Source organism: Alosa alosa, chromosome 9, assembly GCF_017589495.1.
Source record: "Alosa alosa isolate M-15738 ecotype Scorff River chromosome 9, AALO_Geno_1.1, whole genome shotgun sequence".
Taxonomy (NCBI): Eukaryota; Metazoa; Chordata; class Actinopteri; order Clupeiformes; family Clupeidae; genus Alosa; species Alosa alosa.
In genome coordinates this window covers 4,236,609-4,254,285 of record NC_063197.1, presented here as the reverse complement: position 1 = coordinate 4,254,285, position 17,677 = coordinate 4,236,609, and the positions used below count along the sequence as shown (strand labels likewise).

General features: G+C 39.7%; 1 protein-coding gene and 1 long non-coding RNA gene across 4 annotated transcripts; one reads left to right on the top strand and one right to left on the bottom strand.

Moving 5' to 3' along the window:
• Positions 1-7,305: 7,305 nt before the first annotated feature.
• On the bottom strand, positions 7,306-14,360 carry ak4 (adenylate kinase 4). Of its 2 annotated transcripts, XM_048253493.1 has the most exons (6): positions 13,581-14,360; positions 13,180-13,338; positions 12,395-12,514; positions 11,110-11,282; positions 9,562-9,680; positions 7,306-9,362 (listed from the first exon to the last, which is right to left on the bottom strand). In XM_048253493.1, exons 2-6 carry the CDS (start codon positions 13,319-13,321, stop codon positions 9,236-9,238), a joined length of 681 nt encoding a protein of 226 aa, XP_048109450.1. In that variant the 5' UTR covers positions 13,322-13,338; positions 13,581-14,360; the 3' UTR covers positions 7,306-9,235. The 2 variants fall into 2 exon arrangements, with proteins under 2 accessions (XP_048109450.1, XP_048109449.1); XM_048253492.1 differs by having other exon boundaries at positions 13,180-14,360.
• Positions 14,361-14,504: 144 nt separating this feature from the next.
• On the top strand, positions 14,505-16,211 carry LOC125300914. Of its 2 annotated transcripts, none has more exons than XR_007194634.1 (2): positions 14,505-15,645; positions 16,053-16,211. It is a non-coding gene; the product is annotated as an uncharacterized LOC125300914 (long non-coding RNA). The 2 variants fall into 2 exon arrangements; XR_007194635.1 differs by having other exon boundaries at positions 16,021-16,211.
• The last annotated feature ends 1,466 nt before the right edge of the window (positions 16,212-17,677 follow it).

Sequence of the window (17,677 nt, the reverse complement as noted above, 5' to 3'; positions counted from 1 at the left end):
TCCTTTCAGGCTCACGGTTGGCTCAAGACCAATCCCGACAATACCATGTCGGCAGTAGGAGACCGAGGATCGCCTGCTCCATTGTTCTCCTCGTACATGATGTAATATCACCAATGTTTTAAGGGGTGTTGTGAAGTATTTTACAACAAATCATACGTTCTTTAAAATCCTAGTCTGATCTATTATATTGTATATAACTGCTACTAGGCTATATGACTAACAAATTGCTATTCACCCCTCAAAATATAGGCTACAAAAGTGATGATGTGTATGATTATGTTTGTAAATTCCTTCAAACGTTTTTAAACAGTTAAGAATTAAACACTTGTACATGTACAGTATGCTCAGTTGTTTCTTTGTCTGTATGGAGGCAAATACCATCCTCAGTGTTGAGAGCAGGCGTGACAATTAGAGCTCTGTTTGTGTCTTTCCGGGGGTAGGATTACAGAGGCGAAATAGCCTGGAGGCCCCTGAGACATCACTGTGATGCAGCACATAGTGCTTTGTCAGTGGAGGCACTTCACATCCAGACTTCCACCCTTGGAGGCAGATTTACCTCCTAAGTCATGCAAGCTACTCGCTATTAGGCCACATGCTTCCTTCCTTGGCCTGATTGCCAGGCAACAACTGAGTCCGGATGCTTTCTCATTGGAGAGAGACAGCCAGGGCAACTCTCTCAGGGAGGAGGAGGCTGGAGAGGGGAAGAGGGACAAATCAAGAACACAGCGTTGGGGAAATGCCCCCCATAGAGCGAGTGGAATGGCAATATGTGTGAGCCAGACTCACTCCAATCATGGCACTGTTCTCCACAGAGACAAGGGACTAATGTGAAAACACTCACACTATAAACACCAAATTAGGCCAAAAGGTCTGTCTTTATCTTGAATAGGAACATGGATGTGGCTATGAATGCCATCATGCCATCACTGTAAAAACAAACTCTAGTTCTCTTTCAGGTTGAATAGTTTACAACCTCTGCATGAGACTATCAAAAAACATAAATAGACCAAGAGTTCACCATAACCAGCAGGTCCTATAGTGCTCAGCACACAGTGTTTATTTATCAGACTGCTTACTGCATATGTCTTTAACAGGCAACTCTCTATCTTACCCATCCCAATCTCAGTCAAAGGCCAGACACACATATCTTCTCCTACACCAAGATAGAAGAAGGTCTTATTCAAAGGAGACCACCGAACGCAAGCATGCAACATTTTTTTTTCATTTTTTATTCCCATTTCAGATACTGCTGAACCATGGAGTTTAGCTGCACTATTCCTGAGGTCAATGAGGCACTGGTTTAACAAGAAGTTGTTGTTTAACACAGATCTTGTGATGGTTACAACTCCTCAAGCCCATAAACAGCCTTCTATTTGTGCTGACAGTGTCATCAGCCAACTAAAAGATGACATTACTAGCCATTACACATTATACATTTTTTTCTTAGTGATATTTTTTAAGTGTTCTAATTGCTAAATTCATATCAGTGCCAGTTAACAAATATTATCTTCAGAAGGGAACTGGCTAAGTCACTGCACTATGCCATGTGTGGAGCAGGCAGAACACATGGAGCATCTCCCTCACACACACACACACACACACACACACACACACACACACACACACACACACACACACACACACACACACACACACACACACACACACACACACACACACACATACACACACACACACACACACACACACACACACACACATACACACACACACACACACACACACACACACACACATACACACACATACACACACACACACACACACACACACACACACACACCCAAAAGGAAGAACAATTAAATTTGATGTATTCCTATTAGGTGAGGAACAGATGGTAAGAGTGGATGGCTTAATGATTACATGGGCTTCTTTACCGTTTTATTGAGATGAAGAATTTGCAGAGTGGGGGATGGGGGAATGGTTTGGGTAGTAATGGACTGGGTGGACTTTAATTTGCTTTGTAATTCAAGTGAAGTCGTTATGACAGAATGACAGAATAATATAACAAAAATAGCACAATTAAGATTGGTGGTAGGCTGTCTGTAGGATGCAGAACTGGAACATGCGAAACAAAACATATAGAACGATTAAAAATCTGAGAATCCGAATCTGAGATAAAGGTATACACCAACACAAGCCTATATCGGCACCTACACCTATATAGCTAGGCTACACCAGCAGTAGCCTATCATGCACGACATTCTCATCTCTTAAAGCAGAAGTATGGTTAAGGCTCTCTCAGGAATCCTGATGGCTGCTAGTGGAATTAGCCCTATGGCGTAATGCCAACTGCATAGTAGTTCGCATAGTAGTTAGCCCCTTGACGTCAAATAAACCAATTCTGTAACACACTGGCAGGACACCAATTACTTATTCCATCAATCGCCGTAATTATAATAGGAAAACAGCGAAGACCATCAGGTGCATGTGCGCGAGGATGCGCTGACATCTTGGCTACCCAAGACCAACCTATCCGACCGCGATCATTGGTTAGCTTCATGTTGCCTACCCATCTAAACGCATCTCCCAATAGAGACGAGGATAAGATGACGCGATTCATCCATGGCATTAGGTTATAGCTTACTTCCGTTTCTTAAAGGTTTAAATATGTGAGCTATTTTTTCCTCAGTAGTGGACCATATGTGTTGAGCTATAAAATAGTCAGTAATTAGAAAAACGAGTATTAGCCTACGTCTCATTTACTTTTAGACAAACGGGGAATTCGTGCACATAGGCTACAGGCTCACTAGCTGCACGATTGTTGACACTGCGGTGCACGAGCAACAGACCACAATCATATAGGCCCACACATTTAAATGATAGCCTACTTGAATAATTGCAATTAACATAAAAGGGGAGCAGACCGTAACCTATCTTCTACACATTTTTAAGTCGGGATTTAATATCAAAATACTGGTTAGACACATTGGCTGTGCATACCCTTGAAAACGTAAGGGCCTTACACTAGAAATAGACCAAACACCTTTGCCGCCAGGCTATGCTCAAATGTCACTCATAATTCAGTGGGAATTCCCCGTAATTATCAAAAACAGACATAACGTCAAACTCCGGAACTGCGCTGTATCAGCTGGCCTGAAACGCTTTATATAGAACAGAGCATCTAACGACTATTCGTGCATACATGTCGGTGAAGGCGGCTTATTATGTAATACTTTAAATCTCGACACAAAACACATGACATTATTTTTCATGGCGCGCAAATACAGCTCGATGTTAAACTGGAAGCAATTATACAAAACAAAGCCCTTCTTCCTTACCTTGGAGAGCGCAGTCTTTCATTCTCTCGAGAGCGCTGTTTTCAGCTGTGGTACAGTAGGGAACCCAGCTGATCACAGAAATGCTGACCTTTGATTTGTCATTCGCTGCCTGTCATAGGTTACACCGGCGCCTGCCCCATCGAATCTGGCTCATTTGCGCATGATAGGATTCGCGTAAAGATGAAAACGGAGGCATGTGGGAAATGTAAGCTATTTTTTAATTGATCACAATAAAACATCCCCTTGAGAGTTTTCTTACCACAAGGCTTGGAAAGAAAATAAATGAATGCGTCATCTGTGTCGATTGATCAACCTGGATGAAGCTTGTCCACATTACTTGCGAATCATACCACGGAGGAAGATCGTGACTGGCTTGATGTACGGCTCGCCCATCACTATAGGCTACTTCTGAATGAAATCACGGCAATGAACATAAATCGGATCAGATCAAGCAGCTAGCTAGTACTTGCAAAATGTGTCTCCACACACTTGTCTACAGATTTCATTCATAGACACGTTGTGGAAGTCTACCTGTGCGCACCTGTGTCACCTGCACCACCTCTTGCGTAGCCTAATGTTAGAGGATGATTCCTAAAGCCTGAAAATGAAAACATTCCCGGTATTACCATTCCCGAAAGCATTCCCGAAAGCATTCCCGGTATTAAGGTATCACGTTGTTGATGGTTCTCCCCCGGCTAAATGGCAATAGCACGATGCCAATTTCTCGCTCTCTTTTACCAAAAGATTTCCACTGGAGGATTCTTCATTGCGCAATTGCTGATAGGGTTTACTGTCTCCAGGGTCCGTAATTTGGAAGATGAGCAAAACCTCAAGTGCAAGTGCATGTAGTGTCATTGCTGGGCAGATATATATTTAAGCATGTACATGTTTAAAAGATCTAATGTCATTTTAATGACTTTTTATGTTTATGTTTATGTTTTTATGCTTTGTAAATATCATTCTTGGTAATGGCAATATACAGTAATTGGTTATGTTTGTTAGAAATAATTTAAAATGTCAAAAATAATCAGCATTCATTATTGTTTATTCCATGTTTAATGTGAATCAGACTTCACTCTCATTCTTCATTCAAGAGAATATTTTTTAATAATGAAACAAATAAAAATGGTATGGACAAAAACAATAATACCCTTTACCTAAAAGTGTGTTCAGAGGCAACCACTGCCAACAAAAGCTTTGAATGAGACCATCTAGTTTACCCACTTTTCTTGAGCAAACGGCATTTTTGAGCTCTTTCCAGAGATGTGAAATGTCCAGAATGGGATTCAGGTCTGGACTTATAGAAGGGCACTTTTTGCTGTCTGTTTTCGCTCAGTATCCTGTTGGGACCCATGACCTGTGACTGAGCCTAAGCTTTCTGACACTGGGCTGTATGCTTTGCTCCAGAATGCCCTCTAGTTTTGAGATTTCATTGTGCCCTGCACAGATTCAAGATACCCTGGATGCAGCAAAGCAGCACCTTAACACTTAAAGGAAAACACACACCAAAAGTGTTTTGTTTCTCAACAGCCAAAGTTTGCAGTTCTTTCACATAGATCTGTTTCTCGAGGGCACCTAGTACTGTTGGTACAGTGGGGGAAAAAACTGACAGTTAACAGTGCTACACTCTGGGGGCATAATTTTAAAAATCAGGCGAAACAGAGATTTATGTGAAAAAACGCTCCTTTAACCGAGCCTCCTTTATTTGTAATGGTGTGGTGTACTTTTCTTGGACACATTCATGTGTTCAGCTGTGAATAGAGCTGACGTGACTTCCCAAAAGGTTCCAGGTTTGTCTCATCTGTTCAAAGGACATTTCTCCTAGAGGGAATGTTCTTGATATGCATTTTAGCCAATTCCAGTCTGGATTTTTAGGTTTTTCTTTAAACAGTGGAGACCTCCAAGGAGCCCATTGTTGTTCAAAAAGTGACCGACAGTGTGATCAGACATTGATACACCTTGACCTTGGATTTCACCTTGAAAGTTTTCTATGGCTATTTGTCTTTCAATTTGTACCATCCTGTTAGGTCTGGAGTCAATTTTCCTCTTGTAGCCACATCCAGTGAGGTTAGCTAAAATCCCATGACAGTATTTTGGCAGAAAGAACAGGATGCCACATAATTCAGAGTATTACCAACTTTCAGTTCTACAAAACAAGGGAATATCTTGCACCTTTTAATAAGATATTGTGTCACAGATATCATGTCATGACTCTTTGCTTAATGATTCTTTTTCATGTGAAAACATTCTCTATTATCAACCAACTTGCATTTAATATGTGGTAAAATATAACCAATTATGACCAAATATTTTACCTATGATGCATTGCATTGTATTAGCATAGTTGAGACTGCAAAAGCTTAACTACCATCATCCTGGTTGTCTAACATCATGTCATTTAACAATATATGGTGCTTAAAAAAATTAATTACACTAAAAAAAACACCACAAGAAATGAGGGTCAGATTCACAAACACTTCTTAAGAAAAAACTACTTCTCAATGCTACTTTCTTCTTGATTTGATAGTTATAAATTAAGTTTGTTTGCTTTCTTTCTCTCTTCTTCCTATTTATTCCTAAAACATAAGTTGAGAAGAAATGAGATTCCTGAAAACAAAAAACAAAACGTATAGAAACTTTAAGATAATCCTGCACTTAAAAATGTTATAGGGAAATGTTAAGCCTCTAAAGTCATTCATGTTGAAGAATGCTATTAAAATTGTCTCCTTAATTCCAAATGGAGACACAGTTGACCGAGTAGATTCCAGTGTAGTTAAGAGCAGGTAAAACTTGAGGCTGGCTAGCGAAAGAATAGTTCTTTATTCTGGATGTAACAACAGAGTTCTGGTAACCCTGTTGTACGCACAGCACAGCACAGTGTTGCAAGGTGAAGCCAAGGTAAGAAACTGAAGCAAAGATCTGGGAAACTCCTGGCTAATTATAATACCAGAATATACATTCACGTCTGGGGTCAAATTGGAAGGGGGAAACAGACAGTGATATAGCCTTATTGAATTAAGACGTCTTGTGGGGGAACAATTAGTTAGGTACACCATTTGCTATTGTAAGGTGACAACATTCTGTCTGCTTACAATAAACATCCTGTCCTCGCAGTTTCTGCAGTATTAAACAAAGAACCAAAAGAATGACATACAGAAAACCACTAAAATCTAACAATGTAAACACATTTAACAGCATTTAGACAACCAATTTAAAATGTCAGTTTTTTTTTATGTGTACAGAAATTAAAAAAAAGTAAAAAAATGATGTAAATGATTAAATCATTTTGTGTGATGGAGTGCCGCCACTATGGTTAAGTATGTGATCTGACTGACATACCAAGAAGCCTGTTCTTTGGCATTGTGGTCGAGCTGCAGGTTTGGTACCCGAGTCCCAGTTTAGTGGGCGGGTGGGATTGGCCTCTTCCTTTGTCACACCTATCGTCTGGCAAATTAGTGGGCAACACCCAATGAAATCATTCCCCTCCTCTGTGCTTCTGAAGTATAAATGGCTCTCTTCGAGCCATGTCCTTTTTATTTTACACAGCAATGGCTGTGCATGAATACTGGACTTTTTCTGAGAACATGCAGAAAAGACAGACGAGAAGTGTTATGGATAGAAACCAAGTTGACATATTAACATGGAAATGTGGTCCAGGGTCTGTACATTGGGGTAAATGACTTGTAAAATTCAATCAATTGTGAGAGAGTATTTGCTTGTTTGTAGCCCTGGCCGTGCCGCTAGGGTGTGTCTAGATTTCTAGGCTAGCTTGTTTGGTGATTGAAAACAGACATATGGGGTAAATATGGTATCTGGTGTTGAACTCCAGTATTTGGTTTATATTGCATTTGCATTTACAAGTGTGTCTTTTTATATATGTTGCAAGTGAGGCTAACTACTGTACTAGTTAGATTATTTCAGGATTTTTGTTTCCCTACCTTTTGTAACATTACTAGAAGCAAAACCATTTGACTTGGGTAAAACAAACCAGTGAACTCTCAGGTTTTGTAGGAAAAAAGTGTTTATTTTGGTTTTTGGGACAAAGCAGCTGCACTGCATGACTCACAGCAGCACAGAAATAGGCTCTGTGGTATTGCACAACAGAGGGTGGAGACATTGAGGAAACATTGAGGAAACATTGGAGCACGTTCTCTGGCCGGCAAGACTCTCATTTAGTCTCTTAACAAGTGGCAACAAACCGCCCAGAAATAAAACATTCGTAGCACAATATTACAGTCTACTGTGGATGTGGATGAAAACCAGCACACTCAGTTCCCTTCATGTAAGTCCCTCCATACTAGTTTCATTAAAGTATGGCAAAATGCTGTACATCTGAATGATATTTGCCATCTATGTTAGCTTTGGATTTCCCTAATCAATACAATAGAACACATAAACCATATACCATGGCACTAGCACCAAAAATGGAACCCATGACCTCTGAAGACCTATTGAAGATCATATAGTGAGTAAAAGGTGTCATAACAAACTAAATACATGGTTAATTCTCACCATACATTCACTTCAGCGACAGCGACTCTTTTTCTACCTGTTCCATTGTCTACTAATGGTTCATTCATAGACAGGTTTGAACCCTGTAACAAATTTCCTTACACAGCTTCAACGTTTAGAACTTCTAGTTTCAGAGTTGCAGTGTCACTGCTGTGCCAAAATGTTTAGCTCTTTAGAACCTAAAACTTAAAAATGTTGGTCCCTAAAGGTTCCATCACAAAACATTTCCATTGCAAGTTGCAACACAGAGCAGATGTACACATGACCTAAAGCAATGTGACTATAGAACACACAAAGCATAAACAAAAATCCACAGTCCTACAATGATCAATGACTGAATACAAATGTTAAAATAACACATCATTTTCTCAGGCGAGCGTTAAGGAAATACTTTGGAATTGTATGCCTTTATAGGCCCGCATTTCAGATAAACCACTGCTGTTATCTAAAGCCACTGCATGTTCATCTCTGTGCAAGGTTGGACCCTTTGGCAAAACGAAGAACTTGTATTTGATCCTGAGCACATTCATCAGGAGAGGGAGTAGTTCTCCAACAAATATGATCAATAATCATGATATTTGTCATTACATTAAAGTAAGCACAAAAGCACCAGGAACATTAGTGCAATGTGATTCTTTCAAACAAGAAGTAATTTCTGTACAAGGCAATTGTTTCATTAGTTAATGGAATCTAAGAATAAATGCACATATTGTAGTGAGGTACTGGAAAGGGTCATATTGTGAAAAGGCAAGCACATGGCATAAATGGCTGCATACACTGGGATTGCATTGTGTGGGTCAGTAATTTACTAGTTACAACGACAACTGTATACATCTAACCAGCAAAACCACAACACTTACTAATGGGATACTTTTACAATTTCTTCCATTAGAAAGGTCCAGTCCCTTCCATTCCAAAACTACCAAAATCATTGAGAATGAAATACCATGACATATCAAAGGCAGTCATGAGAAAAGCTTTAATTTAAATGACCTAATTAATGTTAGCTTATATACAGTGAAAACTGAGGGAAAATCATTCACCTCAAAATAATTCCTCCCCACTAAGCTAAACCAGATGTTCAGCTTAGTGGGGAGAATGTGTTTTGATGTTATGTTTTGACAGTTATATTTGCATGACAAAATCATGCAGAAACCTGACTCCTGAATTAACTTGGAGGGTTATGTTTGCATATGTGCGTGAGAGAGAGATGGAGAGAGAGACAGAGAGAGAAAGAGGGAAACGAGTGAGTGAGTGAGAGTGACAGAGGAGGAAGAAGAGGACTAATCAATTCAAAGAGCCATCATATGAGGACACTTGTAAATGACAACACCAGACACTTGTCTGGAGTTATGGAGTCGTTGAAGGACCTGTCCAGGGAGTCTCCACTCAGTGTCCCCCTCCTCTGGCAAGTGTCTCCCTCAGTGTGTTGGAGTGGACTGGGCGCTGGACCTGGGCGCTGGAATCTTGGCACTGAGCAGGGAACTGATGTGAGGCCAGATGTGGTTCGTGTCTGTGTCCGAGAACATGTGCAGGATACCTTTGGACCTGGGACACATAAGGATCATCAACAGCATAATCATCACAAGCAAATTCACTGTGAAAATAAGAATAGGCTCAAATTGGACAAAATGACAAGCACAGAGATAGAGTTAATTACAGCTAAGACTTCAGAGCTGGCTACTGTCAGATAGCCAAGATCATGAGAAATCCAGAGTTAAAGGGAAAGAAGGGAACTTTCACACACTTGTATAGGTTTATCACCGGCTTGGCCACGTCTTTGTAGTGTCGCAGTCTGGCCACTAATGCCTCTGGTTTGTCGTCTTCATGTTGAATTAAAGGCTCACCGGTGATGTCATCAATACCCTGAGCAGACGAGAGATTTCAAAAGCTTGCTATTTTTATCATAGAAATAGAGAGAAGTAGTCATTACAATCACCACTCCATCTCATCAACATGGCTGTCATAACAGGCAGGGTGATTCATATCAGCAACAACAAGCTCTACCGAATCCATCTCTATTCAACTTAATCATTGTTCTTGAGCTCTATACTCTATATGACTCTTACAGCTCACAACATATATTGCAGAGGTCAACTTAGAGGTTATATTATAGGAGGATATTGAAATAGCCTTTCATGATATCCATCAGGTTTAATGAAATGACATACATAATTACATGAGTATAATTAAATGACTCTTGAATATACAACTGGGACCAGTGTGCCTTGCACACTGATGTTAGTGTGATGCTAGCTCTTTGGTGTCTGATCGAACCCACAACCTTCAGGTGTTCAGTTTGAAGAGGCCAGGCCCGGTTCCCTGATAACGCTGGTAAGAAAGAGTACGAAAGTGAGGAAATGTGTGGGCTTAAATAACATACTAGATTTTAGATCAGGCTAAACCACATGCTCCTTACTCTGCTCTTACCTTTAGGCCTAATAAAAGGTATCCTACACTTAGACAAAGAAAATCAGAAACTATTATGCCAATTTCTCGTTTCATACTTAATTGCATTTTTGTCCGTTTTAATCACATTATTAAAGATCCGCTTTAACCCTCTCTGACATTATTATGAGGAGTACGGTCACAAATATGGGATTAGAATGTTTGAGAACCGATGCGACAATGATGCGACAATTACCCTCAGAGATTTCCCCATAGACTGTATTAAAGAACTCTGAAACTACATGCCTTCATTTGCGTAGAATTCACAAAGGAACCAGGAAAATAATTCATTTCTTAACAGGTTGTATGTAATCTGATTTATTACAAGTAAACACAATAAAGAATGGTAACATAAGTTGGATAATTATATTCTTAGTTGTAATTTCCCTGTATGTCCTGCTGGTGACCTCAGTGAGAAGTACTTGTTACGATGCTCTCAACGGAGTGGGCCTACTCTGGATCACTTGTAGAGTGTTTTCACAACATTCTTAAGCAACAATGGCTTCAGGAAACAGTCCGCAAATCTTAAGACGTTCGCAAGAGGGACTTTACGGCCTACTTAGGCATACGATACTTTCGGGGAACCGGGTCCTGGGCTGCATTCCCCGAAGCCTCCACAACCACCACCCATAAGTAATATCTGCATTTGCACATTGATGAGCACTTTGTGCAAGTGTAGCTCATCAGTAGTATTATTAATTACAAATAAAAAAAGCAAAATTAAAGAACAGTCAACTTACTGTTTGGCACAATTAAACATACAAGTTACAGTAGGCTTCCCCCAAACATGTACATTTATTATGCTGTACTAAAGTCATGTCTGGCCCTGCTGAGAAAGACTTCTCACCGTCACGAGTGGAGGGTTGAATATCAAGTTGTAAACTCGGCCACTGGCAGGGTGTATCCAACGATGCCTCAGTCTCTCCTTCAAAGTCTCAAATGGGACGTTCAAACTGATGACCACATCCAGCTCACATGCACTGTTCAGGGCTTGGGCCTGAGCCAGTGTCCTGGGAAAGCCTGACAAAACAGAATGTAAATGATAACTTTTTTGTTTGGTACAGAAAGTAGCATTGCCCTCTTCAATTGAGATGCTTAACTGGACCACACATGCATGCACTGACCTGACAAAAAAGTCAGTACTAGTTTAACCATACATTTAATCAAACTATTTAATTATACAAAAAAATTATAAATATTCGAACAGTTTTCTGAAAAGCAAGTAAATAACTACTAACTACTAAACTATCTTATGTATAATGGCTATATTTTCAGAATGCAAGAGGCCATACAGCATTTTACAATCTGGTGCTGATAACACAAAGCAAAGCACAAGGCAAAAGGCTATTTTAAACAACAGGTAAGTTGGTAATCAGAAGAAAAAGGGGCAAGTCTGTATTTGAAACACAGCTGCGAATTTAATCAGTATTCAGTTTATTACTGACATTTATTGGCTCAAATCTACAGTATTTGACTTCACTAATAGCAGTACTGCCAAAGATCCTGATTTTCAGGGGCAACCCAGCACTATTGTTTACAAGGGAAAACAGGACCTATCCGGCACTGTCTCAACATGTTTTATAGGTCAGTGGAAGGCTGAGTCTCTGTGTAATAACAAACTGGTGGTTAACGTTTCTCAGTTTCCTTCAACTACGAAACTTGCCGCTGACTTTTGGCAATACTGCACTCGATTCTAAAACATCTTGTTTTGTGTTAGTGTTGAGTAATGAAGGTCATCTGAATTGAGTTCACTCATGGGGTAAAGAGAGCAAGTAAAACATCAAGTCAATACTGGCCCTATTTTGTGCACTGTGTACTGGAAGAGTCTGAGTCATACTATGGGCTGGTTTAAACACACAAATAACTCTTTCATCATAGCATTCTTTGAGCATAGCATACCTATGAGCTAGTACCTTAGCAAACATTTAATACATGCAGATGCTTATGCATGTAGTGGACTATCCATTCAAAAGTCACTTTGCCCTCAGAGAAGCATCAAGCACTACTTGATAATTAGAGATACATGAGATGTTTCAATCAGAGATGATTGTGTGATGATGTGTATAACAGCAGATATAATGTAAATTCTTCTAAAGACTGACTTTTGGGAGACATAACTACACCTGACCTACCATCCAGCAGCCAGCTGTGTCTGGCTATCTCCTCTAGTCTAGGTAGCAGAAGCCGTGTCATCACATGATCTGGCACCAGGAGGCCCTTCTTTATGTAGGTCTTAGCCAGTATGCCAGCCTCTGAAATGTGAAAGCCACATGAAACAGATTAAACATTCACTGTCATTGATTAAACATTCACAATCATTGATTTATGCCTGGCACACGCCAATTTAGGCTACATAATAGTGTAGGCTACATGCTAGGAAAATTGTTAGTTATGGTTATGGAATTAGCAGGCGCATTTGTCCACTTACAGAATATGACATTACAATAGTTAAAAAGGGACAGTTTTTGTTAAAAAATAAACAAAACTATAAGGCTATAGCCTACAATAAATTATTGAAATATAAACTGAATAAATGAGTGTTTAAACTCCTCTTGAAATCTTAGGATTGTTCCTCTAACAGTTCTCTTTGTAGGCTAAAATGTTCTGAAGAGCAAAATCATATAGCCTATTTTCTTGGAAGTTTGAAAACGGATGACAAATCCAATGGATAAGGTTACCCAGGTAACATAGTGAAAAAATCATGCCACTATGTCGTGCAAAAGAGCCCTGTGCCAGCGTGGAAGCGACTTCTCTTCCCCTTTTACCCCACATGAACTTTCTGACATTTTTGCTATGTAGTGATTGTAGTCAGATGCTGTTTCGCTGTGCAAAACTGCGTTTTCAGACTCAAGTGGATATCACGAAGAGCAGATAGGTATCGAGGTAAAGAGAATGATCATGGTTGTCACCTACTCACCCGTTTTTGCGGCGATGTTCTCTCTCAAAAAGTCACCGCTGGACAGATGTTGTATACCAAAAGTGTGCGCAATTCTTTCAGAGATGGTTCCTTTTCCTGAGCCGGGGGGGCCCATGATAACGGCACGGAATATTCTAGACATAACGGTTGAAGTGACTCCTGTAAGAAATGAACAAATGGTGCGCTACAATCGACTTAATTCTCATAAGCTATTTGCAAAATAATAACTCGCCAACCGTATTTCATTTGCTTCAATCAACTAAGGGACAACTTGAATTGGGAGTTGAATTGCACAATCCACGTAAACAGGATTCAAGTGCAGAAACATTTGGGAAAAGATCATTCCAGCCTGGAAAATCGTGTAATGGTCTAGCAGGGGAAATGGTGGCGAGTCCACTCACTTGCAAAAAGTTGCTCTCCAAAGACTTTTCAACTGAAAAGTCAACACCAGCTCAGCGCGATGTTTTTGTATGCTTATGCAGTCTAAATTGTGCTCGGTTAGCAGTTTTCTCTATGCGCTAGATTAATCGAAAAACTTGCACCCCACCCACATATTGTCGATTCAGTTTTCTCCTTAAGGTGTGTGCGTGCCTTCTCTCAACGAATGAATGGAGGAGAAGCCCCTACGCCCTATTTCAATGCGCCTCCCAGCACATCATCATAAAAAAGCGAAGTATAGCGCGCCAGTAGGGAAGCATGGTAATTGTAGTTTTCGTTGAAAGATGTCTTGGAAGACGCGATTTTTCCAGAATGTCTCGAATAGGCCCTCAGTTGTGCCATATTGTGGACAGAAAAAATGTGGATGTCCTCCTTCACCAGTGTCACAATTCGTCTCTCGGCTAGGTCTAGCCTACTTCTCAAATAGAGAGCACGGTTATTAGGTAAATCTTTTAGGCTACTTGTTGTAGAAGAATGCATGTTAAATGGTCCACTTCAATCACTGGATTTGGGATAAGTCAGTAATTTAGCTCGACATTTATCCTACTTTAGAAAATAGTGAATAGTTACATTGAATATAGGCTATAAATAAGCTACATCAGGATGACATGGCACCTCAAACCAATAGGCTATAGCCTACTGAGAAATGATGTGTGGTGCAAAGGACAGGGTAATGTTGTGTTTTAACAACATGGTGAGTCTTCAGTTGTTGAGTCAGCAGGGTTGTCATAAAGTAACCTGCCAATCAGACACGTGTTGATAACAGCGATTGGAAAGCGTTTAAAAAAAAAAAAAAATTCATAGGCTATAATCTAGCCCTTAACCAACTTGCAATAGGCTACTTGATCGCGTGGTGCTGCACGCAAATTACTTGTTGCAAGCCCAGCGGTGGTGTCAGTGCTTTAAACATGTTAAATGCAGTGTGCTTTGTCGCGCTGTGCTGATCCGTCCAGAAAACCTGGGGGTATCGAAATACTTTCTGCATTCAAAGACTTATTCGGAACAAATGTATATTAATGAGACTACAGCTTGGGACCCGGAAGCTTGTTATTTTATTTTGTCACATGGCTTTGAGATTTCAATAACAACAAAAAATGGCGACAATCACGTTGTTCGATGTGGGCTTGCTGCGTCATAAAGATATTCACGTAAACACCTGGGATACACACGACATTACGTGTAAGTATGACTTGCATATGACTGGTACTAGTTATAACATTCTGTTATATTAGTAGCGAATATTTATTTTTGACATGGTAAGACGTGGTATTTGTTTTTGACTTGAAAGGGGTGTGTGCGGGCGGTGGTGGTGCTGGGCGTTAGCATTCCCCTCAGCAGCTAACGTTACGATTTAACAAGAAATGTAACGAATTCTTTAACAGTCGTTGATTGTAAATGTCCGAGTTTCGAAATTATTCGACTACTATTGTCAACAATAATGATTAACAACTTGAGGGGTGGTATGCTGTACCTGAGTGAACTTCTGTATTATTTATAACAGATTGGTTAACCAACGGCGTGCTATCAAACATGTTTATTTTTTTAGTAGGCTAAAGGATTTAGTTGATAGTCCGCTTTACCGTTCATGTAAGTCACAGTTTTTTTGCCGTTAATGGAACTGTTGTGACATACCCCATGTTTTCCCTAATTGAGCAGCGTGTGCATGCATTTTGCCTGGATACAGACAGCGCGTATTTCTTGGAGCTGATCTAGTGAACAGTCTGTGCAAGGGGTGCGAGACAAGTTGTTTGTCTAGTGTAAGTAAAACTGGCGTGTTACAAGCGATGCTTCAACTTTAGGCTAAGCATATGCTATTTCATTAAGGATTGTAATAGGCGTTCCCCACTGCTCTGTGATAGCGAGAAGAGAGAGCTAATCGAGTTGTTTACAAGAAGCGATTTGCACGGAGGGCGGGGAGCTTTAGGGAGGAGCCCCAGTGGTCAAGCTACGCGACTGGACTTCCAGAGAAACATCTAGCTCCGAGGGCGGAGTCCCGTAGACCACAACAAGTCTGACGTAAGCGTGATGGTACGTATAAATAATGAATTAGTCTGCATCATAAATAATACTTGGCAATGTTCAATGTGGCACATTTACTTTGCATGTATGAATTGTGTAGGTCAAGGACCTACCCACCTACTTAAATGTATTAATTTCTATTTAATAACTGTGTTTATGCAATTTCCCTCAAGGGATAAAAAGTGTATACTATACTTATACTTAAGTTGAGTCCTTAGGCAACCTTTCTTCACTTAATTTGTTAAAGACTGTAGGCCTACGGTGAACACCCAGTATCACTTTGTGGGGTGCTCTTTTCTTGCTGTCTCTTCACTTAGTCTCTGCTATAGTTTAAGGATGGGTGGAGATTCTTACAGCTTGATGTGACAGGCTGCCCTTGTTCAGTTATCAGAGTGCTGATGCTGTCCATCTTAAAGGTACAGTACTGTGATAACTGAAGGATGGCAGCCATCTTGACACCACTGATTCAACATGGCCTATGGAGGGCCCTCTCTCACAGCTGGGGAAAAAGGACATTTTGTCACAATGTACTGTAATGTGAACAGTTTTAATTAAAATTCAAGAACCACAACCAACTTTATGGTGTTTGAGAAGTTATTTGAACAATAATTCCATGTTTGAAAATAGATCTTCATAAAGATAAATCTTAATTTAAGTCATTAGGGCCGTCTTTTGGGATGGTAAAAAAATGGCAAAGTTAAGCCATGTGCTAAAATATTATGATACAGTAATTAAATAGCATAGTGTATACGTGGCAGGATTGTATATCAACTCTGCACCAAATGTATAGCCTACATTAGTACAATAGGCTAATGGTCATTGAAGCTATGTTGATGCCATGTTTTAGATATTTTTCATATTGTTTCATGATGTTTTTCATATTTTAACAATGCGTAGGATGGGAATTTCCCTTATTCTCATGTAGCTGATGGTCTTTTGATGCTCTCCCACTCTTTCCAAAATTTCAGTTTTAGGCCATGTTTTGCCATCAGTGGTACAAAAGTTTCATAAAATGTATCAACTCAGGCCACAGAACACTAACAGGTCACTAACAATGAAAGTGGGAAAATGTGTTATTAATGAGAGTAACCATGTAACTAGCCCGGTCTTAAGAATATCATATCTTCATTGAATAGCATATGCCTACTACTCCTAGTCTAAATGTTGTAACTGACACTAATCATCAACAAATTGAAAATGTTATGCCACATTAACCCTCCAAACATGTCCACTTAAAATGTATTATATAAAGCACCCTTTTCAAGACATTCTTTACAATGTTACACAAAAACACTTTTTTGTGATGGCCTTATTTGAGGTTATTTCCATTTAGATAAATGCTTTTACACGTTATCTCTTAGATTGTATTGATTTATAGTCCAAGATACATGCTGTTCCATCACACCACATCCTATGAAACTGCAGCCCACAGTTCCTGGCAAGTGCAGTGCTTTTAACTCATCAAGTGGGTTGGATGGGAAGTCCCTCCCTCTGGGGCTCAATGAGATTCCTGGTCTTAAAGACCCCATACACTTGGACCAGCAGATATAGTAGATGTAGATAGTAGCCTAAGAAAGTATTTGCTATTATTCCACTGAACATGTTCTTATAATTTTCATTTTAATTGTTGAAGATATACTATTATAAGAAGATTAATAACGTAATATAGCACAGTTATGATATGGTTGATATTTAAATGTGATAATTTTATGGTAAATGGTTGCACCTGGTTGAGACAATTTTGTCTTTTCTGTCAGTGAGATAATGGGTCCTGCAATAGCTTGACAGCAGTTGAGAAAACAACTTTACAACGGAATATAACTCAGTGTCATCACGTTTTGGGGTAGAACAGAGCAACATTTAAATTCTCACGCATATTTCTTCAAATATTTTCCGTTTCCGTCTCAAATATCTTACACAATGAAGGATAGCATTAATGTTATCTACTATTAACACAATTGATAGGTAGATACGTTGGGCGACTATTTTAAAGACGGACGGATGACGGACTGGCCAATTATAATATGCATGCCAAATTTAG

What these genes read in the sequence shown, in the direction of transcription:
- ak4 (XM_048253492.1), bottom strand. Translation starts at nt 13,321, where the DNA reads ATGTCTAGAATATTCCGTGCCGTTATCATGGGCCCCCCCGGCTCAGGA. An exon ending in GAACATCGCCGCAAAAACGG is followed by an intron (nt 12,515 to 13,179) that starts GTGAGTAGGTGA and finishes TTCACATTTCAG; the next exon opens with AGGCTGGCATACTGGCTAAG. An exon ending in ACACAGCTGGCTGCTGGATG is followed by an intron (nt 11,283 to 12,394) that starts GTAGGTCAGGTG and finishes CTGTTTTGTCAG; the next exon opens with GCTTTCCCAGGACACTGGCT.